We start from the raw sequence: 25,167 nt of genomic DNA on the forward strand, positions 1-25,167 counted from the left end.
ATATTTTCAAGATGGAATCTTACTGTTAGCTCTGGCTGTTCTGGAACTCACTATGTAGACCAGGCTGGCTTCAAACTCACAGAAATCTGCCTGCCCCTGCTCCCGCCCCCGCCCCCCGCCCCCCGCCCCCCGCCCCCGCCCCCCGGCCCCCGGCCCCGGCCCGGCCCCTGCCCCTGCCCCTGCCTCGAGTGCTGGGATTAAAGGCATGTGCCTCTACACTTCTTTGCTACCTTAGTTTTTGAGACAGTCACTGAAACTGAAGTGTATTGATTGGTAGATGGGCTGGTCAGTGAGCCATGGCATCCTCCTGGGATGCCAACCCCCAGCCCCCTGGGATTACAGACATACACATGATACCCAGTTCTTTGCAAGGGTGCTGGGGATCCACACTAAGGTTCTTGGGCTTGCACAGTCTTCCTCTTCTGTTTTCATTGTAAACCATCCCATAGGATGCTGCTGCCACATTGAGGGTAGGTTCCCCTGGTTAAACCTCTCTGACAGGTGTCACCTAAGTGGCTTTTCACGCAGTAACACTGACAGTGACTTCAGCATAGCAGCCTGCAAATGCTAGGAATGAATAAAACTGTTTGCAGCCTTGAGCTGCTCTACCCGGACCTGCCCTGGAGTCTTGTACACTGTGTGAGCTCAGTCTGGGGCCTGCTTCTTCCTCACAGTTAGTCTGGATGCTGTGTGTCTGTCCTGCCTTGGTCTGAGGAGACAAAGCACAGTTGCTGCCGCACTAGGGCTGCTGTCCTTCTGGGCACGTCCCTTTTATCTCTTACACGCCCTTCTCCCCCTGCTCCTCCAGCTGTCCTAAGGCTGCCTGCTCCCAGAGTGGAGGGGAGGCGGGAGAGTGAATGAGTGACGCAGCCCAGGACCCAGGCTCCAGTCTCCCCTGCCTCTCCAGGCCATGGGCCCCCTGCCAGGTAAGGGCACTGGCCAAGGCCCAATGAGGGCAGGGCAGGCCCCTTTCCTCACGGGGCCTGCTCAGAGTTCAAGGGTTCTGGAGAGACCATCCAGGCTTCCTTTAAACTGCTGCCGCAGCCGAGGCTGGAGTTTGGAGTTTGACCTGTGAGGAACCTTTCTCAGCAGCAGGCAAGGAGGCAGGGCCTCTGCTGTCCTCTGCTGCTCTCTGCTGCAAAGGACAGGAAATCCCAGGGGTCTCCCTTCTCACAGTCACTGCCTTTGGCTTCTGAAGTCCCTGAGACCCTAGGGCGGTAGAGCCTGCATCCTGAAGAAGGTAAGCTCCCTCCTCTCTGAGATGCCCACTGTCTAAACTGGGAAGCTCCTTGGGTCTGAGGACTGGACAACCATTCTGGCTGATCTCCCATCCATGAACTTCATGGGAGTCAGAGAAGTTTTGTTTGCTCCTGGCCTACAGGAGTGTGGTTTGGGGGTGGGGGGTATCAGCAGCTGACAACAAAGGCCAGGGGTCTCAGCTCTACTATTCAGGAACAATGAGGGATGGAAGCCTCAGGTTCTTTATCTGTCAGATGAGAATTCGGAGGTCAGCCTGGCTCAGCCCTCAGGTGTGGCAGAGAAGTCCGCAGAGATAAGGAAGCGGGAAGCTGCTTGGGTCACACTTATCTGGAAGGCTATACCTCTGCTCTTAATCAGCTAGGTAAAGCCGGGTCCTACCTGCACAGCCCACCTACACGGCCTGGATCTCTTCCAACTGCACAGCTGCTAGGGAGGGTGGGTAAACAGACATCCCCTAAGGCCATTGAACAATTTGCTCAAGGTGACACAAAAAACCGGGCAAAGCTGAGATCCAGCCCTCATGGCTGTGAGCTGGTCAGCTCTGGGGAATGGTTGATAGACGATTCTGAAACTGCATTTGACAAATGCTGCCATTGTTGGGATATTTGTTTGTAAGTCTAGTGTTTATAGAGCGTCTGCTTTGGGGGCACAAGATAAGGCAGACTAGTTATCTCTGCCTTCCTGGTGCTCACAGTACTGTGAGACAAGGAATTTCAGGAGAGTTATACAAGCCATGTGCCACGCTTCACTAAACTGTGAGCAAAATGACATTTGATATGAAAGGGACCTGACTTAGACTGAGGCCACGAGTAGGCAGGTGGGATCGATGTCTGTTGGCGTCTAAAGAATGAGGAGGGCTTTGTAAAACGGTGGGTGAGAGCATATCAGACAAGGAATGGAAGCCAAGGACCCCGAGCACATCACGAGCTTTCAAAGAATGGACAGAGGCAACTGAGTAATTTGCTTTGTGTTCGGATTCCTCTGTGGCTTCCATATCAGGAAGAAATCGAAAGGAATCTAAGGAGCAGCAGGCAGGAAGAGCTCCTTGCTCTGGGAGTGATGGTGGTTAGTTAGGAGCACAGACAGATTTAAGGTATGTTTTGGAAGTAGAGGAAAATAGAACTGCTCAGATATCACTTGTTAGATGTCTGGCTGGATATATTCATGGATCTCATTCATGGATGGACGGACGGACAGACGGATGGATGGATAAATGGAGGGACAGATGGATTCTTGGGTGGGTAGACACATGGAAAGATGGATGAATAAACCAGTGTACAGTTGGGTATGTGGGTGGATGTGACTCAAGGATGCTTTGGGCTTCAGGTGTGAGCAGTTAGTGACATGGCTAGTCAGAGACACCTGCCTTCTGCTGAAGAGCTTGGTCTCTGGCCTGTACTTGCTAATTTTGGATATCTGTGGGCATCTGTGAGAGATGCCGTACTGACATGAATGAACATGTCTGTATTAAATAGATGATCTTGTGGTATTTTGGGACAGGGCCATACCTGTATGGGATAGGTGGATGAAGAAGACTCATCTAGTTCCCCAGCACTCCCATCTCTTATCTCCTATGGCCCATTAGGAAAACTTGCCTTGCTGTCCCATGCTTTGAAATTCTCCCATCACCACTAGAACTGGTTTTTTTTTCCCCCTAATGAGCTGGGATAAGTCTGTCCATTAGCCTTTTTCTTTAAAATTTATTTATTTTATGTATACGAGTACACTGTCTTCATACACACTAGAAAAGAGCACCAGATCCCATTACAGATGGCTGTGAGCCACCGTGTGGCTGCTGGGAATTGAACTCAGGTCCTCTGGAAGAGCAGCCAGTGCTCTTAACCACTGAGCCATCTCTCCAGCCTCCATCAGCCCTTTTCTGTTCCAAGCATCAAGAGGCTGGTGAGCTCCTTCTTCCAGCAGCCTTAGGCCCTCTCAGTTTTCCTGGCCTTGCAGTGGACCCTCTCCCCTAGCGAGGTCTCCCCCTAGCTAGGCTGGTCTACCACCAACCTCCTTAGACCAGGCCAGACACAGGGCTAGCTTGTGGCTATGAAGTGGCAGGTTCCCGTTGAGGCACAGGAAGAAGGGTACAAGTGGCTACAGCTCAAAGCTTGGTGTTACTTCTGGGCTTCTGCCAAAGGTTCTATCTATCTCATGGTGAGTAGAAGTCAGAGTTAACGCTGGGCTGGGGCCTGGTTCAGTCATTTACCAGTGGTACTTTCCTGTTAAGTGGAGGTTACTAGAGGCCTAACCTTGTAATGCTGAGTTGCAAATGAGATTCACGCGCAAGCATCCAGGTCTCCCTGGACACAAAGTCCACACTCCTTTCTTTCTTCCCCGCTGCTTGTATTTGAAGGATTTGAACATATCAAACATCTTGTTCCAAACCATGTGATGAAGCTCACCTGTTCACTTCGGTGGACACCTGACTGTCATTCTCATTTTATAGCTGGGGAAACAGCCTGGGAGAAGTTTTTGCTCCAGATCACAGATGAGGAAGCAGGGGAGAACTGGGCTGGTGCGCTGAGGTTCTGAAGTCTGCACAGTTGGTTTGCAACAATACATCTATTTCCCAGGGAATCTTCTGCCCATAGTTAAAATTTATAATTAGATGGTAGTTTTCGTTTTCTACTGGTGCAAGGGAACCACTTCCTGCCTCCCTGCATTTTTTTTTTTTTTTGTTTGTTTTTTTTTCTTCTTCCTGGGAAACTTGCCAGCATCTTGGCAGAAGCATCAAATTTGACACTTGGTGTTGGGAGTGTCTCTAACATACACAGGAAGGCATTAAGCTGTGAGCAGTGGGATGTGGATAACACTTCTTTTCCACCCCTTGTGAAAAGTTTGGAACACACATAAGTTGTAAAGATTGTGACTCTCATCAGAAGGTACACACAGGAGCCAGACTGAGACCAAAAGCCAAAAACAAACCAAAACAAAAACCTGGAGCAAATACAGTCGGCCACAGGTGGCTCTGACTTAGCTTGCTTTCCTGGTTTGGTTTTGTTTGCCCTTGCACTGTGGTGTGGAAAATTTCCACATCTCCCTTAGCACAATCGGTCTGTAAAAGGCCAGAAGGAGCTGTCCCTGCTTGACTGAGCTTCCTTTTGTGCTCTGGCCACTAGGCAACCTCAAGGGCAGCCTGTTCTGCTTGCAAAGAAAGCCTTTGTCAGGACTGGCTGCCCTCACCCCACCCCTCCGGAAGGGAGCTGGCAAGGGGCTTTGAGAAGGGGATCGAAAGGCCCACCCATCACTTGGCCCTCGGAGGCAGGCTGGGTTCATATATTCATGGTGCTCTGTGCAAAAGGCACTGAATGGAGCTCGTTTCGTTTGGTGTTTCTGGGCATGGCAAAGGCCTGGGGTAAAAATCATGAGAGTGGGAGCAGGGCTGCCTCCCTAAGTGTGGTGAGCTTGGTACACAGCTAGTGCCTAGTAGGTACTTGCTCTACTGAGCCCTCAGAGTCAGATAGAGCTCACTATGTAGAACCTGGCACACAGATGATAACTAATGAATGTTCCTTTGGACTTCCAGGGCCTAACACAGAGCGTGGCACACAGCTGGCACCTACTAAAGGTCTTACTAAGGGGATGGGGAGATGGCTCAAGAGGGTGGTCAAGAGCCCTGGTTGGCTCTTCTGGAGGCCTTGGGTTCAGTTTCTGGTACCACACAGTGCCTCACACCATCCTATAACTGGTGCCAGAGGATCCAGTGCTCTCTCCTGAGCTCACGCACACATGTGGTACACATGTGCACACATATATCCAGGCACATGCATGTAAAAAAATAAGCAAAACATTTTAAATGTCTCACTGCATAAGGGCATAACATAGAACCTGCCACATAGATGGTTGCCTAACAAATACTCTACTGAGTCCTAAGTCCCAGCACAAATATGTATAAAAAAGCAGTCAAAGGGAGGAAGAGAAAGACAAGAAAGGAAGGTAAAGGGAAGGGAGGAAAGAAGAACAGACAGCTGCAGGGACACAGTGACTTCCTGACCTGTGTTCCAGCAGCACCTGTGGCCTTGACTGGCACACCCAGGACCTGACCCGGCTTCACTTTGGCATCCTGGTGCCTTGTTTCTCACCCATGAGCCAAAGGGATGACCAGGAGGATGAAACAAGAGGATGCAGAGAACACACAACATACTTTGTGCCCAAGCTACTTGTCACTGTGGTCACAGTTGTACTTTGTGCTGTGGGTCAAGGCAGGTGCAGGGAGGCAGCTCTGGGTTCCCAGCATCTGTGGTCCAGCTCCTGTCCCCACTGAGAAGATGCAGCCTCCCAGCTCCAACGTCTCTGAATCACTTAGAAGCTGTGCCAGCCTCCCCTTGCAGTGATGAAAGACTTGCTTATGTGTGGGCCTCCTCAGTGCCTGGCAGGCAATGGGCAAAAAGGAGCTCAGCGGGGGGTGGGGCTGGGGACACCGATGGCCCAATGGGTCCAAAGCAGAAGGCCGCAGTCCTTCCTCTCCTCTTGCTTCTTTCCATTCCCTGTGATTTTCTAGATCCTTCCACCACTTTTCTCAGGTACAGCAACCATTCCTACCTGAATTGCATTGTGTGCTTCCCCAGAGTTCCCTGTTTCTGTGACAGAGGATCTGCCAAGCTGGATCCCAGGCTGTTGCATTTCCTATGTGACTTTAGACTCTAGGATACACAACATTCTCACTTTTAAAGGCAGTGAGAGCCGGGCAGTGGTGGTGCACGCCTTTAATCCCAGCACTTTGGAGGCAGAGGCAGGCGGATTTCTGAGTTCGAGGCCAGCCTGGTCTTGAGTTCCAGGACAGCCAAAGACTATACAGAGAAACCCTGTCTCAAAAAAAAAAAAAAAAAAAAAAAAAAAAAAAAAACAAAAAAAAAACAACAAAAAAAAAACAAAAAACAAAATAAAATAAAATAAAATAAAGGCAGTGAGAACATGTCCTACCCAGTGAGGCTTTGATTAAGACAGCGCCCAAGGCCCAGGGTGCCGCACCTCCTCCCAGAGCCTCCAGAGTCTTTCAGAGTTGGAATCTACAACCCTCCATGCCCATCCTAGAGCCTGCCTCTGGTCACATAACACCTCAGGTTATGACACCTCAGGTATCACCATCCAAGTCCACAGAAGCAAGGGGCCATAATTTCCAGACCTGCCTGGGCCTCAGAGGTGGGCAGAGCTGGATGGGAGCCTGCCTGCTCCTTTGTCCTGTTTCACAGGCCGTGAATCACAATGCCTGTCTTTCAATGCTGCTCTTCCTTTTCTTGTTTCCCTATAAGAGTTTCCCTCCCCCGCCAGCCTGTGTAGACCAGAATTCACCAGAGCGCTGGCATTAGAGCAGTGCACCACCACATGCTCCCCATAAGAGCTTATATTGGCACTTGCCCTTGTTTTCTCTTCTCAGAGAGTCTCCTGTCCCACATCTGAAAAGCTGGGAATGCTGTTACCTCAGGACTAAGAGCAAGGTCCTGCCTGGGGAAAGACAGTCAGGGCTGCACTTGCGGTGAGAGGGGCCTTGCAGGCCTCAGAGCACCTGTGGCCTCTCAACGAAGAGCCTACAATTAAGGGGCTATCTTAGCCTACAATTAAGTAGGGCTATATTAGGTCTCACAACTTGGGAGATGCTCCTGGCATGTAGGGGATACAAACCAGAGATGATGCTCAGCATCCCATAATGCCCAAGAAATCCAAAATAACTGTCTGGTCAGACAAGATTCCTCTTAATTACCTTACACAAAAGTCAGTTTGAACATGGGTCATGGGCTGGAGAGATGGCTCAGCTGTTAAGAGCACTGGCTGCTCTTCCAGAGGTCCTGAGTTCAAATCCCAGCCACCACATGGTGGCTCTTCTGGTGTACATGAAGACGGCTACAAAGTCATATACATAAAATGCATAAAATGCATAAATAAATCTTTAAAAAAAAAAGAAAGAAAAGAAAATGGGTCTCTGTGCAGCTCCTAATAGAAGCAGGACATTGCTCTTGAATGTCCCCGTCCAGCTGACCTTATCAAGTTTTATAAGCAATTTGCAGATGCTTTCTCTGATTTTCTACCTGTGATGTGGTTAGATTTTGTGTGTCTCCTTAAGAGTCATAGGTTACAACCCAAACCCCAGCACAAAAGTGATAAGAGGCAGGGCCGCTGAGCAGTTCTTAAGTCCCATAGCAAAGTCATCACAGACTGGATTAGTTCCCTTCTAAAAGAAGCTTTATGGAGGCTGCTTGTTTCTTCTACCCTGGGAGGACTCAGAAAAAGCATCATTTAATGAGGACCAGCTTTCAGCAGATAGCAGAAAACTGTTATCACCTTGATCTTGGGCTTCTCTAGAGCTGTGGCCAACAGATTCATGCTACTGATAAATTATTCCCGGGGCTCGAGGGGTGACTCCATCATTACGATCACTTGCTACTCTTGCAAAGGGCCTGGGTTCAATGTACACCACTCATATCTTTGCCTATAACTCCAGTGCCAAAAGATCTGACATCTTCTGGCTCTGCAGACATCTACATGTACACAATGCACATACATACACTTAGGCACATACATGCACACATAAAACAAACCTTTAAAATGTATGCAGGCTAAGGTATTTTGTTACAACTGCAGTAACAAACCAACCAGCCTTCGAAGCCACGCTGTACTTTGCCCAGGCAGAGCCATGGCCTTTAGACTCACTTCCTGCCTATCTCTGGCTGCCACCTGATACTACCCTCCATCCCCAACTGCTCATGCTACTTCCTTGTTGTTATTATCAGTATCTTACTGCAGTGCTGGGAATGGAACCTAGGCCCGCGTGCACATTAGACAAGTGCTCCACCACCAGGCTGCATGCCCAGGCCCACCCTTTATTTATTAAAAATTCTTTAATGGCATTATTTAACCTGGGGCAAAGGTGTGCACTGGGGATACTGATCTTTCAGGATGCGAGAGATTTTGATCATGATGATTTATATCTAGTATATAGAGAGCTGATGCAACACATGCTGCAATGGACAGGACTACCTCGTAGCTGAGGCTTTCAGACATCCCAGACAGTCATGGGGGCAAAAACCATGCTTGTAAATACATAAGTCTAGACCCTTCTCCAGTTTATGCAAGACACTAGTGTACTTGTTTGGTTTTTGTTTTCTGAGACAGGGTCTCTATATAGATAGCCTTGGCTGTCCTGAAACTAACTATATAGACCAGGTTGACCTTGGACTCACAGAAATCCTCCTGTCTCTGCCTCCCAGTTGCTGGAAATAAAAGCATGCACCACTATGCTTAGATGTGTACTTGTTTTTAATATTCATGGCAGCATCTAAAATGTTTTTTCTTAGGACTCTTTCTTCAATTAGAAGAGTGATATATCATAGTGACAGCTCAGTTTGTAAATTGAAATATTTGCCTCCCTTCCTTCCTTCCTTCCTTCCTTCCTCCCTCTCTCCCTCCCTCCCTTCCTTCCTCCTTCCCTCCCTTTCTCCCTTCTTCCCTCTTTTCCTCCCTTCTTCCCTCTTTCCCTTCCTTCTTCCCTCCCTCCCTCTCTCCCTCCCTCCCTCCCTCCCTTTCGTCCTTCTTTCCTTCCTGCGCTGGTCAGTTTTTCATCCACTTATCATAAGCTGGAGTCATCTGGAAAAGGGAACCTCAATTGAGTAAATGTTCCCATAAAACTGGCCTCTAGACAGGACTGTGGAACGTTTTCTTAATTGATGACTGATGAGGGAGGACCTAACCCACTGTGAGTGGTGCCTGGGCAGGTGGTCCTAGGGTGTATAAGAAAGCAAGCAGAGAAGGCAGGAGGAGCAAGCCAGTAAGCAGCATCCCTCCGTAGCATCTATTTGAGTTTCTGACTTGGCTTCCCTCAGTGAACTATGACCTAAGATATGTAAGCCAAACGAAACCTCTCCTCCCCAAGTTGCCTTTGGCTGAGGTGCTTATCACAGCAACAGAAAGTAAGCCAGGGCTTCTTCTCTTTTTCTTTTGTTTTACAGTACTGGGGTCTGTCTCAGCAGTCATGGGGTAGACAGCATGTCTCGCATAACCTATCTCCTAAATTCCTCCACATAAAATGAGACGCTCCTTTCCTCACCCACCTTGCAGGAAATAGTAAATATAGACTAAAGAAACAGGAGATACCGACCATGGTGGTGAATGTGTGTGTTCAATGACGAAGTTCAACGCCCTACAGACAGTGTCAAACGGGCAGCTAGTCTTGGTGGCACACACTTTCGATCTCTGTATTCAGGGGGCTCAGCTATAGGGCTGCAAGGTGAAGATAACTGTGCTATGGAGTGAAAGCCCCCCAGCAGGCTCGGAACCACAAACTTGTATTGTGTCCTATCTGTAGCATCACAGGGCTTGTTCAGCTTCTCAGGGCTGATAAGGGGTGGGGCAGCAAGATGCCTCCAGAGCTGGAATCCTTTTGTTTGTTTTCTTTGTTGTTGTTTTTTTTTAAAGATTTATTTATTTTTTATTTATATGAGTGAGTACACTGCAACTGTCTTCAGACACACAGAAGAGGGCATCGGATCCCATTACAGATGGTTGTGAGCCACCATGTGGTTTCTAAGAATTGAACTCAGGACCTCTCTCCAGCCCGCTGGAATCCTTCTCTCTCTCTCTCTCTCTCTCTCTCTCTCTCTCTCTCTCTCTCTCTCCCTCTCTTTCTCTCTCTCCCTCCCCTTCCCTCCCTCTGTCCCTCTTTCCTTCTTTCCTTCCCTCCTTCCCTTCTCTCTCACTCCTTCCTTCCTTTGGTATGTATATAAGTTCATATGTGCTGCAAATATGTGTGCATGTATATTCGCATGCATGTAGACCCCAGAAGTCATTTGGATCAAATTCAGGAACCATTCTTTTCTTAGGAACCATTCACCTTGGGTTTTGTTTGTTTTTGAGATAGTATCTCAGTGGGACCTGTGGCTCACCAATTAGGCTAGCCTGACTGGCTAGCAAACCCCAATGATCCTCCTGTCGTTACCTCCCGAGAGCTGAGATGACAAGATCATATCACTATGATAGCCAGACTTTTTGTGTTGTTTTGTTTTTCCCTGGAGACAGAGGCTCAAGCTCACGCAGAGCACTTTTCTGACTGATCACCCCTCATCCCCCAGAGCACGACTTCTTAAAGCTTCTGGTTTGTCAGAGTCTCTGCATTTATACCACACAGACCTACACGGACCATCACAGGGTGTTGTCTCTGGGGAGATCTGTCCCAGTATTAGGGTGCACACTGTGGATGGTGAGACTGACTTCCTGACCCTAACTATACCCATACCCCAGTCAGAACCACTGAAGGAGTTTTTCTAGTCTCTCCTTGCTGCTGCCGCCCCGACAATTATTCCAGATGTGGAGGCTAAAAACACAGGCTTATCATCTTGAGGTCTGGAATTCAAAGTGCCAGATGGGTCTTACTGAGCTCAAATCCAGGGGTCAGGAGACAGCTGAGGCATTAGCTCAATGTGGAAAGTACTTGCTTTGCAAGCATGAGAATCTGAGCTCAGATTGCCAGTAAACAGCTGTGTGGTTCCTGCCTGTAACGCCAGCTCTGAGGACAGAGAAGGCAGATCCCTGGGCTCTCTGGGAAGCTGTGAGAGACCCTACCTCAAAACATAAGGTGGAAAGCCAAAAAAAAAAAAAATCCTGATGTTCATCTCTGCATACCCCTCCAGGCCTGTGCACATACACAGACACACCCACAGTTTACACACTGAGATGGCTATTCCTGGTTATCAACCTGACTAAATCTGGAATGAACTACAATCCAGAAAGGGAGAGCACACCTGTGATCCAGATCTTGAGGTTGGAAGGCACTGGCTTTTGATCCTGTAAGTGTTGGATGACACATGCTTTTGATCTGGATCTTGAGGCATAGTGGCTATGAAAATCTTAGGCCCAAGCAAGGTGGTACATGCCTTTAATCCCAGGAGACAGAGGCATGCAGATCTCTGAGTTCAAGGCCAGCCTGGGAGAGACCAAATTCCAAGATAAGAAAAATTTAGGTCCAGGTGTGGTGATACTAAACTGGGCCACACCTTCTGCTAGAGACGCACTTAAGAACAATGAAAGAAGGAAGGGCTCCTTCTTCTCCTGCTCGCACATACTAGCCAGCAAGCACATCTGTTGGAACTTCCTTGGGGTTACAGTTTATACAGAAGACTAGCTGAAACACCTTACAGACTGCAGACTGTAAGTCATTCCAATAAATTCCTTTAATATATAGAGACATTCCATAAGTTCTGTGACTCTAGAGAACCCTGACTAATACGGAAGTTGGTACTTGGAGTGGTTCTAGAGGAACAGATGTATAAGAGTGAATCTTTTAAGCATCTGGAGTAGGCTTTATAATTTGGCAGCACCTTCTCTCTTTTTTCCATTTATTTATTTATTTATTTATTTATTTATTTATTTATTCATTTTACTTCCCAATTGCTGCCCCCTTCTCAGTTCCCCCTTCTCTGAGAGGGTGTCCCCTCCCGAGTGTTCCCCCACCCTGGCTAGTTAAGTCTGTGCAGGGCTAGGCATATCCTCTCCCACTAAGGTCAGACAAGGGAGCCCAGTTGGAGAACGGAACGGATTCCACAGACAGGCAAGATCTTTAGGACAACTCCCGTTCTAGTTGTTCAGGACCCACATGGAGACTTGAGTTGCACATCTGCTACACATGTGTGGGGAGGCCTAGGTCCAGCCCATGTCTGCTCTTTTATTGGTGGCCCAGTCTCTGAGAGCCCCCAAGGATCCAGGTTAGTTGATTCTGTTGGTCTTCCTATGGAGTTCCTAGCCACTTTGAGGCCCTCAATTCTGCCAACTCTTCCATAAGAGTCCCCAAGCGCCTTCCAGTTTTTGGCTGTGGGTCTCTGCATCTGTTTCAGACAGCTATTGGGTGGGGCCTCCCATGCTAGGCTAGTACAGTCATGTCTGCAAGCCTACCAGAGTATCATTAATAGCGTCAGGAATTGGCGCTTGCCCATGGGATGGCTCTCAATTTGGGCCAGTTATTGTTTGGCCCTTCCCTCAGTCTCTGCTCCATCTTTGTCCCTGTATTTCTTGTAGACAGGACAAATTTTGTGTCAAAAGTTTTGTAGGTGGGTTGGTGTCCTTATCCCTCCACTGGGAGGGGGGAGTCCTGCCTTTGCTAGTACCTTCTAATTCACCAGCACCTTCAGCTACTGAAACCTCTTCAGTCACCCTCTCTCCGGGAATTCAGAAAATATTGAAAGCCAATGGTGAAAACTATTTCAAACTTAAAGAAGTGAATGCCATTGATTATGCTTATCAATTCTGAATGGCAATGGTTTAAGTGACATGGTATATGAGACTTTTGGCAGTTTGGGGGAAAATATGGAAAATGATTTTGCTAGTTGGTTGCTCTTAGCATTTATGTATAAATCGATAAAAGAATGAACTGCATAATAAAGTTGACCAGCTCCAGATGCAAATAAACAATCTAAATGTGCCTGTGAAGAGAATCGTCTCTCCAGCAGCCACAGAGCTTTAGTTTCAGAAAATCAAACTGAAGCCCTCATGATAAGTGTCTAAGACAGGGTTTCTATTCCTGCACAAACATCATGACCAAGAAGCAAGTTGAGGAGGAAAGGGTTTATTCAGCTTACATTTCCACATTGCTGTTCATCACCAAAGGAAGTCAGGACTAGAACTCACATGGGGTAGGAACCTAGAGGCAGGAGCTGATGCATAGGCCATGGAGGGGTGCTGCTTACTGTCTTGCTTCCCCTGCCTTGCTCAGCTTGCTTTCTTATAGAACCCAGGACTACCAACCCAGGGATGGCACCACCCACAATGGGCCCTCCCACCCTTGATCACTAATTGAGAAAATACTTATGGAGGCATTTCCTCAAGGGAGGCTCCTTTCTCTGTGATAACTCCAGCTTGTGTCAAATTAACACACAAAACCAGCCAGTACAGCAAGGTTGGTTGAATTACAGCAAAAATTTAAGTCTCAGCCTTAGAAGGTATCAGCAGTTAAAGGGCATTAATTGGCAAAGAATGGGCTCCTGTAACTTGAGATGGGGCTGTGTGGGTGGACCCTGTTGAAGCTGAGAACTCTAAATCCTCAGAGTCTCAAGGGTTTACCTCACCTGAGGAAGTACCCTCAGTAGTCTCACCTCTTAAAATATTGCCCCTTTTACCTGAGGAAATTAATTCTTCATCGCCTGATATACCAGCAGTGATTTTTTTTTTTCTGAAGAAAATGCCAGGCAAGACAATACTGATGTTCCTCAAGACCCACCAATAGTTGCCTCTAGACCTATAATCAGACTTGAGGCAAAGCAGGCTCCTCAAGGTGACGTAAAAACTGTCATTTATATGAGGAAGTGTGCTACGTTACTGAAAGAGTTAAAAAAATTTTAAACTTTTCATAGATGGAGTCAAAAGTGCAGATCAGCTTGTTCTGCACTCTGGGCTCCAGGAAATTAGCTATCCATAAGACAAATTAGATGAGATAGGAGTTCAGAGCTGGGAGTTTAGGTCAGCGTGACCAAGTGCTATGGATACCAGGAGAGTTTGAGTTGGGAGGCCAGTGCACCTGGATACCAGGAGAGTTTGGGTTGTGCACCCTGGATACCAGGAGAGTTTGAGTTGGGAGTTCTCAGTGTGCTCATACATCCTGGATACCAGGAACAAAACTAACCATAAGATAGATTGAATAGGGTTTGAGCTGAGCGTTCAAGTTAGCGTGCCTGTGCACCCTGGATACCAGGAACTTGGCTGATTACGTATAGGCTCTTAGAGATTAGCCTGTTCCTTGTACCCTGACACAAACTGAATAATGGGCTGGGACTTTCCACAGGTGCTCTCTAATAGCCCTCCCTTACTCCCCCTGGGTTGTGGTTTCCCCCCCTGAGTTGTGGTTTTGGGCTTTAAATTTTCTCTGTCTTCAAAGCCCCGGGGTCAGACCCCATTGCCCCTGCGTGGGCTACAGGTCTTGACCTCAGTATACTGATTAAAATATGCCTCTTGCTGATTACATCAAGTTCAGTGTCTTGCAGTTAATGGGTGGCCTCGAATTCCCGAGGCTTGGGTGAGGTCCTCCATTCGTGGGGGCCTTACATTACCATGAGCTTAAGGAGTGTTTTAGTTAGGGTTACAATTGCTGTGAAGAGACACCATGACCAAGACAACTTTTATAAAAGGACATTTAATTGGGGCTGGCTTACAGGTTTAGAAGTTCAGTCCATTATCATCAAGCATGGCAGCATCCAGGCAGGCAGGCAGGCATGTCGCTGGAGGAGCTGAGAGTTCTACATCTTCTTTTTTTCCTTTTTTGGGGGGTGGGGGAGGGGAAGGGATCTTTTTTCACTGTAGCTGACTTCATGCACACCAGAAGAGGGCAACAGCTCTCATTACAGATGGTTGTGAGCCACCATGTAGTTCCTGGGAAATTGAACTCAGGACCTCTGGAACGGCAGTCAGTGGTCTTAACCACTGGGTCATCTCTCCAGCCTTCTACATCTTGATCTGAAGACAGTCAAGGCAGAACTGTTTTCAAGGCAGCTAGAAGGAGGGTCTCAAAGCCCACCCCCACAGTGACATTTCCTCCAAAAAGACCACACCTCCTAATAGTGCCACTTCCTGGGTCAAGCATATTCAAACTACCACACTGAGTTTGATAATTAATTCAAGCAGAAGTCTGGAGAATATGTGTGGGAACGGATTTTAAGGCTGTGGGATAATGATGAAAGAAATATAAAACTAGATCAGGCTGAGTTTATTGATATAAATCCTCTGAGAGGAGATTCTAGGTTTAATATGGAAGCTTGCACATTTAAAAAAGGTGTCCAAAGCTTATTTGATTGATTGGCTGAAGCGTTTATGAAAAGTTGGCTTACTGAAAAGGAGTTGGAGATGCCGGCTATTCCTCAGCTTATCCTTATGCTGGTGAGAAGATTTTTAAGGCTCAGGGAAATTGCAACACTAGAGTGGGTACACTGTGTAAAGCCTAATCTTCCACCAGGTTGGGATGTCCAGATGACACGCCCTTCATGAATCCTGTAAGATGCAAAATGGTGAGAGGGGCACCAGCACATTTGAAGAGTTTTGTTTTCCTTTTAATTGTGCCAAACCTTAGGGTTGGAGACACTGATGCTTAGTTGGCTGAACTAAATGCAATGGGTTTAATTGGGCCCCAAGGTAGCAGGGACCAGGTGCCAGCACTGAATCTCCAGAGGCAAGGAGATCATAGTTATTATAATAGCCAGCATAGACAAAACAGCATTATATTCACCTAACTTACAATGGTCAGCACAGGCGAGGTCAATTTTATAATGGCATGATTTGTATGAACCTTTGGTACTGGCTAAGTACTCATGGTGTTTCCAGGCATGAAATAGATATGAAGCCCATTGCATTTCTGTTTGACCTGTATACACAGAAAAATTGTCAAACAAATGAAAGAAAGGCTATATTGGATCAAGGCTAAAGGCAGTCTTGGCCAGTGAATCAATTTCCAGACTTGAGCCAGTTTGCAGAACCCCTTGAATGAAGGTTCCGCTGAGGAAGGACCTTGATAAGACATTTAAAAGTTTTGCTATTGGCCTTTCTCCTGTTCTTCCCCAGAGGGACCTATGGTCTTTTACAAGAGTAACTTTATACTGAGGGAAAGAAAATAGTCAGACTTTCTGGGGTCTACTGAATACTGGTTCTAAATTGATGTTTGTTTTTTGTTTGGTTGGTTTTTGTTGTTGTTGTTGTTTTTTTTTTGTTGTTGTTGTTGTTGTTGTTTTTCCAAGACAGGGTTTTTCTGTATAGTTCTGGCTGTCTTGGAACTCACTCTGTAGACCCTGGAGCCAGAGACAGGCAGTGGTAAACTTTCATGTAGGTGCTAAGGACCAATCTTACATCGTCTTCAAGATCAGCCAGTGCTCTTGGCCTCCGAGCCACCTCTCCAGCCCTAAAGCAGAGTCTTTTTTGAGGTGTGAGAGCCAGAGGGCCTCTGCCTCCCAAGTGCTGGAATTAAAGGCTTGCACCACCACTGCCTGGCCTGAATTGATGTTAAATCTGAGAGATCCCAAGAAACATTGTGGCCCTCCAGTTAAAGTCAGGGCTTATGGAGGCCAGGTGATTGATGGAGTTTTGGCTGATGTCTGACTCACAGTAGGTCCAGTGGTCCCCTAACTCATCCTGTGGTTATTTCTCCAGTTCTAGAATATATAGTTGGGATAGATACACTTAGAAGTTGGCAGAATTCTCACATTGGTTCCCTGACCTGTGGGGTGAGGGCTATTATGGTTGGAAAGGCTAAATGGAAACCTTTAGAGTTGCCTCTCCCAAGGAAAACAGTGAATCAAGAACATTGTCATATCTCTGGAGGAACTGCAGGAATTAGTGCCACCATCAAGGACTTGAAAGACTCGGGGGTGGTGGTTCCCACCACATCTCCCTTTAACTCCTCTGTCTGGCCAGAGCAGAAGACAGATGGATTGTGGAGAATGACAGTTGACAATCGAAAACTAAATCAGGTAGTAACTCCAATGGCAGCTGCTGTACCAGATGTAGTTTCCTTACTTGAACAAATTAACACACCTTGGTATGCAGCTATTGATCTAGCAAATGTCTTTTTCTTAGTACCTGACCATATGGACAACCAGAAGCAATTTGCTTTCAGTTGGCAAGGCCAGCAGTATACCTTTACAGTTTTGCCTCAAATATATTACCTCTCCTGCCCTGTGTCATAATTAATTAGAAGGGATCTTGAACGTCGTCTGTCTTTTCTACAAAATTCACACTGGTGCACTATATAGACAGAATTATGCTGATTGGACCAGGTGAGCAGGAGGTAGCAACTATTTTGGACTCTTTGGTAAATAACACATATGCACTTCAGAAGATGGGGTATTGGTTATTGTTTTCATTTGGACATGAGATATGATGTGTATCAAGTTGACAAGGGATGGATTGTGATGACCATTCCTGATTGTCAACTTGATTGTTTTCATTTGGCCATGAGATATGATGTGTGTCAAGTTGATAAGGGGTAGATTGCGATGGCCATTCCTGATTGTCAACTTGATTATCTGGAATGAACTACAATCCAGAAATGGAGGGTACACCTGTGATCCAGATCTTGAGGTTGAAAGGCACAGTCTTTTGATCCTGTAAGTGTTGGATGGTGACACATGCTTTTGATCTGGATCTTGAGGCATAGTGGCCATGAAAATCTTAGGCCCAGGCAAGGTGGTACATGCCTGTAATTCCAGGAGACAGAGGCATGCAGATCTCTCAGTTCAAGGCCAGTCTGCCACAGAGCAAGGTCCAACTAAAAAAAATCTTAGGTTCAGGAGTGGTGGTACACATCTGCCCTGGCCTGCAACAGGGTACCCTAAGAGAAAGGGGGAGAGAATGGAAGGGACAGGAGATACAAAGAACAAGACCAAGTCAAGTTTTCTGATCAAGGTTCGTCAAGCTATATTTTCTCAGGCAATTTATACAGGCAGGGAAGGGGATAATGTGCTTGGGAATTTCACAGAGGCTGGGCATTCTGCCACTTGGATATCTTGCAGCCCAATGTTTTTGTCTGGCTCAGGGTGCAGCAACCACTTTCCTTAGGGCACAGTGACCATTGGCCACCTGCTTTCTCAGGAGTTGATAGCTGAGGAAAAACAAAACCTAAAATTATTCTTTCAAAATGGAGTAAGGTTGGCTCCTGGCATACACCTTTAATCTGGGCCATACCTTCTGCTGGAGGCCCACATAAGGACAATGGAAGGAAGGGCTCCATCTTTACCTGCTTGCACTTATTTTGCCAGCATACCCACTGGAAGCCTACTTCTTCAGGATTCCAGCTTATACAGAAGACTAGCTGAAACACCTAGCTTCGTGGCACTGAGCAACCTAGTAGCCTCTTGGACCTCCTATTCACAGCTGCCCATTGTTGGGTTAGTCAGACTGCAGACTGTAAGTCATTCCAATAAATATATCTAATATTTAGAGACATTCCATAAGTTTTGTGACTCTAGAGAACCCTAATATGCACACCCTCTACCATACACATAGGCACATACACATGACTTGAATATCCTCTACCATACACACAGGCCTCAGCAGAGCTGAGTTCTTTCTGGAGGCCCTGGGTCAGATTCTGCTCATTTGCTTTGTCAGCTTCTAGAAGCCACTTGCATTCCTTGGTTCAGGGCCCATCATCCTATGCTTAAAGCCAGAAATACTGAGCTGACCCTTCTTACCCTTATCCAGCCCTTCCAATTCCGTGCTGTTTGTGATTGCATTAGAAGCGTCCAGCTGCATCAGGGATCACCCTATTTTAAGGTCAACTGGCTAGCATACAATCACAGGCTCTGGATATTAGATATTAATATCTTTGGGGCCATTATTCAGCCTATTGTAGGACTCTCTTTAACTGCCCATGGAAATGCAGTCTTCAGAGAAGTAGTGTCTAATAGTAGTTCAAAGCATGGATTCTGGAGCAAGGTTATTCGGGTTCAAACCCAACTCTTCCACTTGAATTGTGTTACCTGGACAAGCTTCTTAGCATTTCTGTCTTAATTTTTTTTTTTTTTAACAAAATAAGGATGATAACAGTATCCACTTTGCAATGTAGAAAAACACTTTAGAGGGACTCCAGGCAGGCAGCAGGTGCTCTGTGTATATTAAATATAAGCAATCTATGGAAGCATGCAGCATTAGAACAAGACTGCCTCCTCTTACTTTACTCTGGCCATGTGATGACTTTTTTTTTAAAATTATTGTTACTTTTTATCCATTCAAACTTATCCACAAATGTATGCCATAGGGGAACAGGGACTTTCTGTTGAGGAATTGCCTTCATCAGACTGACCTGGGCAAGTCTGTGGCCCATCTCCCTGTTAATGATTGATGTGGAAGGACCAAACTCACTCTGGGCAGTGCCATCCTAAGCAGGTGGGTAGTATAAGAGAGCAGGCTGAGTAAGCCATGGGCAACAAGCTAGTAAGTAGTATTTCTCTGTGGCCTTTGCATCAGTTTCTGTCTCCAGGTCCCTGCATGAGTTCCTGTGCTGACTTCCCTCAAGGATGTGCTGTGATATGGACGTGTAAGCCAAATAAACCTTGTCCTCCTCAGGTTGCATTTGGTCCTGGTGTTTATTACAGCAACAGAAAGCAAACTGAGATGCCCAGGAAGAGGGAATCTCACTTGAGGGATCACCTCCATCAGGTTAGCCTGTGGTCATGTCTGTGAGACATGTTCTTAGCTGCTAATTAATGTGGTTTGGTCCAGTCTACTGTGGACCATGCTATCCCTGGGAGGCAGGCCTGGGCTGTATGAGAAAGGCAGCTCAACGTGAGCCTGGGAACAAGCCAGTAAGCAGTGTTCCACCATGGTCTCTCCTTCAGTATCTGCACTGAGCTCCTGACTTGGCTCAGAGATGGACTGTACCATATATGATGAGATAAACCCTTTCCTCTCCAAGTTGCTTTTGGTCATGGTGTTTGGAAATCAACAGAAACTAGACCAGGACAAAAAGCATGCTGGAACTTTCTTTTTAATTTTCTCTTTCTGACAGGGTTTTGCTATGTAGCCCAGGCTAGCCTCACAATCAGAAGTCCTCCAAAGTGCTGGGGTTACTAACATGCTCACTGTTTTGTGTAATCTTTGAATTGTTTGTTCTTTATCTTTTGCTGAGTGAATAGTTGAATTGTTAAAATGAAAACAAAACCAAACAAACAAATCAACTACAGAAAAATCTATGTTTTTCTGAGTAGGTGAAAGAGTGGATGGTCAGAGGGATGTATCTGACTTCCTAAAGCTCTGTCTCCACCAGATCTCCATCTAGGTATCTCTCTGTCTCTCTGTATCTCTGTCTCTTTGTCTGTCTCTCTATCTCTCTGTCTCTGTGTCTCTGTCTGTCTGTCTCTCTATCTGTTTCTGTGTCTCTGTCTGTCTGTCTATCTGTCTGTCTGTATCTTTCTGTATGTCTCTGTCTGCCTGTCTCTGTCTGTCTCTGTCTGTCTCTGTGTCTCTGTCTCTCTCTTTGCCTCTCTGTCTCTCTCTGTCTCTCTGTCTCTCTGTCTCTCTCTCTCTCTCTCTCTCTCTCTCTCTCTCTCTCTCTCTCTCTCTCTCTCTTTCTCTTCTCCCCCCACCCCATGGGAGACAGCCACAGATTAAGAGAAGAAAGGAATCTAACATTGCTTTGCTTTTCCCAGGACCGAGAGGCTCATTCAGCACCATGGAGAGTGCCACCATCAGCCCTCAGTCTCCACAGTCTGATGCCCTGAAAGCCTTTCCTCAGAAGAGCATGGAGCCTGCAGACATTGCTGTCCTGGTTCTGTACTTCCTCTTTGTTCTGGCTGTTGGATTATGGGTAAGCCAGAAGATGATGTGAGAGATGGGACAAGGAGAAAATGTCTGGTCAAAACCCCAGAGTAAAACCTATCCTTTAGGAAACATGATAACAAGAAGGGAAGAAATGAACCATAGCAATTAGGACTTAAAATATGTGTAGGCAGGTGATCTCTGTGAGTTTGAGGCCAGCCTGGCCTATATAGCAAGTTCCAGGACAGCCAGGAATACATGGTGAGACTTTGTCTCTAAAAGATCCCCCCCCCAAATATGTGGGTGCCTGGGATACAAGTCAGTGGTAGAGTACATTGCTAGAATAGGGAGACCCTGAATTTTTTAAATGCACTGTGTGCTGGGCATAAGTTATGTTATTTTCTGTAATTTGTAAGGAAGATCTCTTTTAGAAAACCAGTATTTTGTTACTTTTTAAAAATGTGTGTGTAGGTGTGTGTGTGTGTGTGTGTGTGTGTGTGTGTATAGATATGTGATCATGTGTGCATGCCCACAGAAGTCAGAAGAGACCAGAAGAAAATGTGAGCTAGAGTTAAAGATTGTTGTGGGCCACCTATGTAGATGCTGGGAACCCAACTCTGGTCCTCTACAAGAAGTGTAAACATTCTTAACCACTTAGCGTTCTCTCCAGCCAGCCCCTCAAGGAAGATTTTAAACCCAATTTATAGATAAAGAAAACCTAGGCCCTAAGAATTTAGATTCTTTAATCTATTACTAAATTATGAGCTAGACTCCTCATTTTATACTTTGAAAACTATGCTCTCATGTATATGATATATATCATATATATGCACATATGCATATATATGCATTTTCACAGTAATACAGTTATAGTCACATGGCTCAAAACTAATAGTAGCTTAATAAGTATCATATAAAGTCTCACTATGACCCTTTTCTTCAGAGGTGACTACGATTATTAATTCATGAGCTTTGGATTAATTTTTATTAATATATGCTTCCAGGTTTAAAAGCAAATCAAAACCAATGACATGTATTTTGGAGACTGAGTCTTGCTGTGTAGTACAGTCCGGCTTCAAATGTGTGGGTCTCCTGCTTTAGCCTCTGGAATGCAGGAATTACAGGTGTGCAATATCATGCCCAGACAGCAAACATTATGTGCGTGTGCGCGTGTGTGTAAGAGAGATAGAGAGAGACAGAAAAAGAGAGACAGAGAAAGAAAGGGAGACAAAGACAGAGAAATGGAGCAAATGTTAGGTGTGTGCATGTGTGTGTGTGTTTGTGAGTGAGACACAGAGATAGAGAAAACACTATTGTGTTTGTGAGACAGAGCAAATGTTGGTGTGTGTGTGTGGTGTAGTGTGTGTTCGAGAAAGAAAACATTAATGTGTGTGTACGTGTGTGTAGTATGTGTATATGGGTATACATGTGTGTGTAGAGTGTGTACACGTGTATATACATGTGTGTGTGCACGTGTGTGTAGTGTGTGTATAGTGTGTGTACATGTATGTCTACATGTGTGTGGTATGTGTTTGTGTGTGTACATGTGTGTATGTGTACATGTATATGTACATGTGTGTGTGCGCACTGTCCTATTTTTTTCTAACCTTGCTATTTCCACCCAGCTCTGCCTGTCTCCTAGACATCTTTTACATCAGTACATAGAGCCATCTTCATTGTCTTAGAAGTTGCAGGGCGTTCCTGCAGATGCTTCCAGTGTGACTTATTCAGTGACCTGTGCTGGGGGCCATCTAGGCTTTTGTTCTCCCATTTCTTACCACAGCGCTGTAATGGGCCAACTGTGTACACCCATTATTCTGGAGTGAGGCTAATGCAGGGTACTTTCCTTACAGTGGATTTCTCAGGTTACCAGACAACACGTATTTGTAGTATGGCAGCAGCCATCAGAGTGTCCTCTTTAAGCTAGCTTTAGTCTGCACCCCCAGCAGTGGTATATGCCAGCCTGTTTACCACCTTCAGTAGTAAGGTGGTAAATCAATGTATTGCTTTCATTTTGCCAACCTGACATGGGAAAAGGATGTCTCGGTATTGTTAACACTCCCTTGTAATGAATGAGGCTGAATAGCCTTACATAGAGTATATTTAAGAACTACTTAATGGGGCCTGGCAAGATGGCTCTGTGGGTAACGGCACTTGCTACCCCAGTGTGATCTCTAGAACTCACCTGGTGGAAGGAGAGAACTGACTTCCATAAATTGTCTTTTGATTTCCACAGATATGCTATGGCAAGCGCATGTGCACACATGTGTTTGCACACATGCACACAAAGGAATAAATTAATAACTGTAATTAAATTTTTAAATAAAAAAGAAATACTTATGGACTAGCTCAGTTGTTAAAGCATTCACCTAGCATGCATGAGATCCTAGCTTATATCCCCAGTACAGTAACAAACTGGGCACAGTGATGTGTAATCATAATCATAATCCCAACATTTAAACGATGCAAGCAGGAAGATCAGGAGTTCAAAGTCACCTCCAGCTACATAGAGACTTTGAGCCTAGGCTACATGAGACCCTGGAGAGAGAGAGAGAGAGAGAGAGAGAGAGAGAGAGAGAGAGAGAGAGAGAATATGAATATGAGAATGAGCCACTTACATCCCTTCCAAACCTCATGTTGGATTTTAGCCTCTGTGTAATGGTATTAAGTGGTAGCACCTTCAGGAAGTGGTTGCCAGGAGGGTGGGGGCATTATAAAAGAGATAAAGATACCAGCCAGTCTCTTTTGTACCCTTCTTCTCTCCCATCACATGAGGGAGGACAGAGAGGAGTCTTCATCTAGAGAGACAGGCCCTCCAGAAGTTGGACCTGCTGGCACCTTGACTTATGACCCTCAGAACTGTGAGAGAGAGATTTTCATGTGTACAGATTCTGACCTCTGGGTACTATGTTACAGAGCAAGGATAGACTGGGGCTTCAGCCTCAGTCTCTTCAACAACTGTGGTACAAGCCCCCAAACAGCAACCCCATAGGGGTCAATGGGGATGCACTGCTGTTTGTGCATGGTATGCGCCTTTAATCCCAGCACTTGAGAAGCAGAGACAGGGTGATCTTTGAAAATTCAAGGCCAGCCTGGACTACAAAGAGAGTTTCGGGACAGCCAGGGCTATTATACAGAGAAACACTATCTTGAAGAGAGAGAAAGAGAGAGGTGGGGGGGGGGAGAAGAAAAATAGAAAGAAAGAAATGACCTGGTACTTATGGAAAACCTCATAGAAACAGTTTATAGAACAATGAAAACAATAAACAATGAAATCCACTTGGAGCTGCCACTGGCAAGCCACAGATCTGCAGCTCAGATGTCTAGAGGACCTGCAGGTTATCCCAAACATGTGAGGCGGGCACTGGCAGGACTCCCCTGGCCAGAGAGGAGGTCTGCTCTAAAGGTAGCCGTGTCAAAGTTTCAGTCAAACAAAATGAATCTCGGTCCAAATGTGGCCTTGCAGTTCACAGCCTCTGCTCTCCTCGGATGGCCAAGCACGCGCTCTCCTCACACAGCCCTCTTCTTCTTCGCAGTCCACAGTGAGGACCAAACGGGACACAGTGAAAGGCTACTTCCTGGCTGGAGGAAACATGGTGTGGTGGCCAGTAAGTGATCTCTGGTTAGTTCACATCTTCTTAGGCTGGGATGGAGTTCTGTGGTAGATGCTTGCTGAGGATGCACAAGGCTCTGTTTCCCACCTACGCCCCGCAAAGCTGTAGGTTTTTAGTCATTTCTCAAAGACTCTTCAAACTCTGACATTGTTTCACTCCATGTTGTCTTCAAGCTGTAGTGAAAACTAGAGAAAACTTTGCTCCCACTCAAATCTATTTACATAAAAGAATCTGTCATTCCACCTCCAGGATACTTGCAGAGGTGCAATCTCCCAACATTGCTATGACTGGATAACCTAGTTTCAATTATCTGCTTTAGCCTCTCTCCTTCTCCAAGGTCTCCATAGCCAGACACTTTCAGCTTCACAAGACCACCACTCCAGACTGCTCATCCCCCTCCAGGTCCAGGCCAGCGTGTGAGGAATATCTGCCTCCCTCCCTGGCAGTATCCCTGGCAACTGTTGTATCCCTGACTGCACCTCAAGCTCATCAGTGTACCAGTTGCCATGGCTAGGGTAGACTGCTGCTCTGAGCTGTCTGTTGGAATGAAAATGGAGACTATTCACAGAACCAAGTGGACTGGATATTGAAGGCACAGATAACAAGCACAACAGTTCAATTAGCTATTCCTTTTTAAGTGGATCTTCAGACACTGTCACACATACACACACGCACATGTGTACACACATGCACACACATGTGCACACGTGCACGCATGCACATACATGCACACATGCACACACATCCACATGTGCACACATGAACACATATGCTCTCTCTCTCTCTCTCTCTCTCTCTCTCTCTCTCTCTCTCTCACACACACACACACACACACACACACACACACACACACTTTGCTGAGCTGGAAGCAGAGCTGGTTGGTATCACGAGGTATTTACCTGTAATCACGGATGCTACAGACACTTTCTCAAGCTGTGCACTGCACAAATAAGGCACACAGGATAGAATGGTCTCACAGTCTATTTCCCTACCTGTCTTTTCAAGACTGGTCAGAACTGGGAGTCAGGACGTTTTCCCAGGCCCAGCTCCAGGATCTCTCCCATTCATCTCCCCA

At 46.3% G+C, this 25,167-nt stretch overlaps 1 protein-coding gene across 1 annotated transcript in view; it reads left to right on the plus strand.

The window, feature by feature from the left end:
• Positions 1 to 717: 717 nt before the first annotated feature.
• The window catches only part of Slc5a11 (solute carrier family 5 member 11), a 56,552-nt gene continuing 32,102 nt past the window's right edge, over positions 718 to 25,167 (plus strand). Inside the window, 3 exon segments of the mRNA XM_034511398.2 lie at positions 718 to 926; positions 20,370 to 20,527; positions 24,015 to 24,086. Of these exon segments, the coding sequence (XP_034367289.2) occupies positions 911 to 926; positions 20,370 to 20,527; positions 24,015 to 24,086 (246 nt within the window). The 5' untranslated portion in view covers positions 718 to 910.

The sequence above is a fragment of the Arvicanthis niloticus genome, chromosome 1 (assembly GCF_011762505.2).
Source record: "Arvicanthis niloticus isolate mArvNil1 chromosome 1, mArvNil1.pat.X, whole genome shotgun sequence".
NCBI lineage: Eukaryota > Metazoa > Chordata > Mammalia > Rodentia > Muridae > Arvicanthis > Arvicanthis niloticus.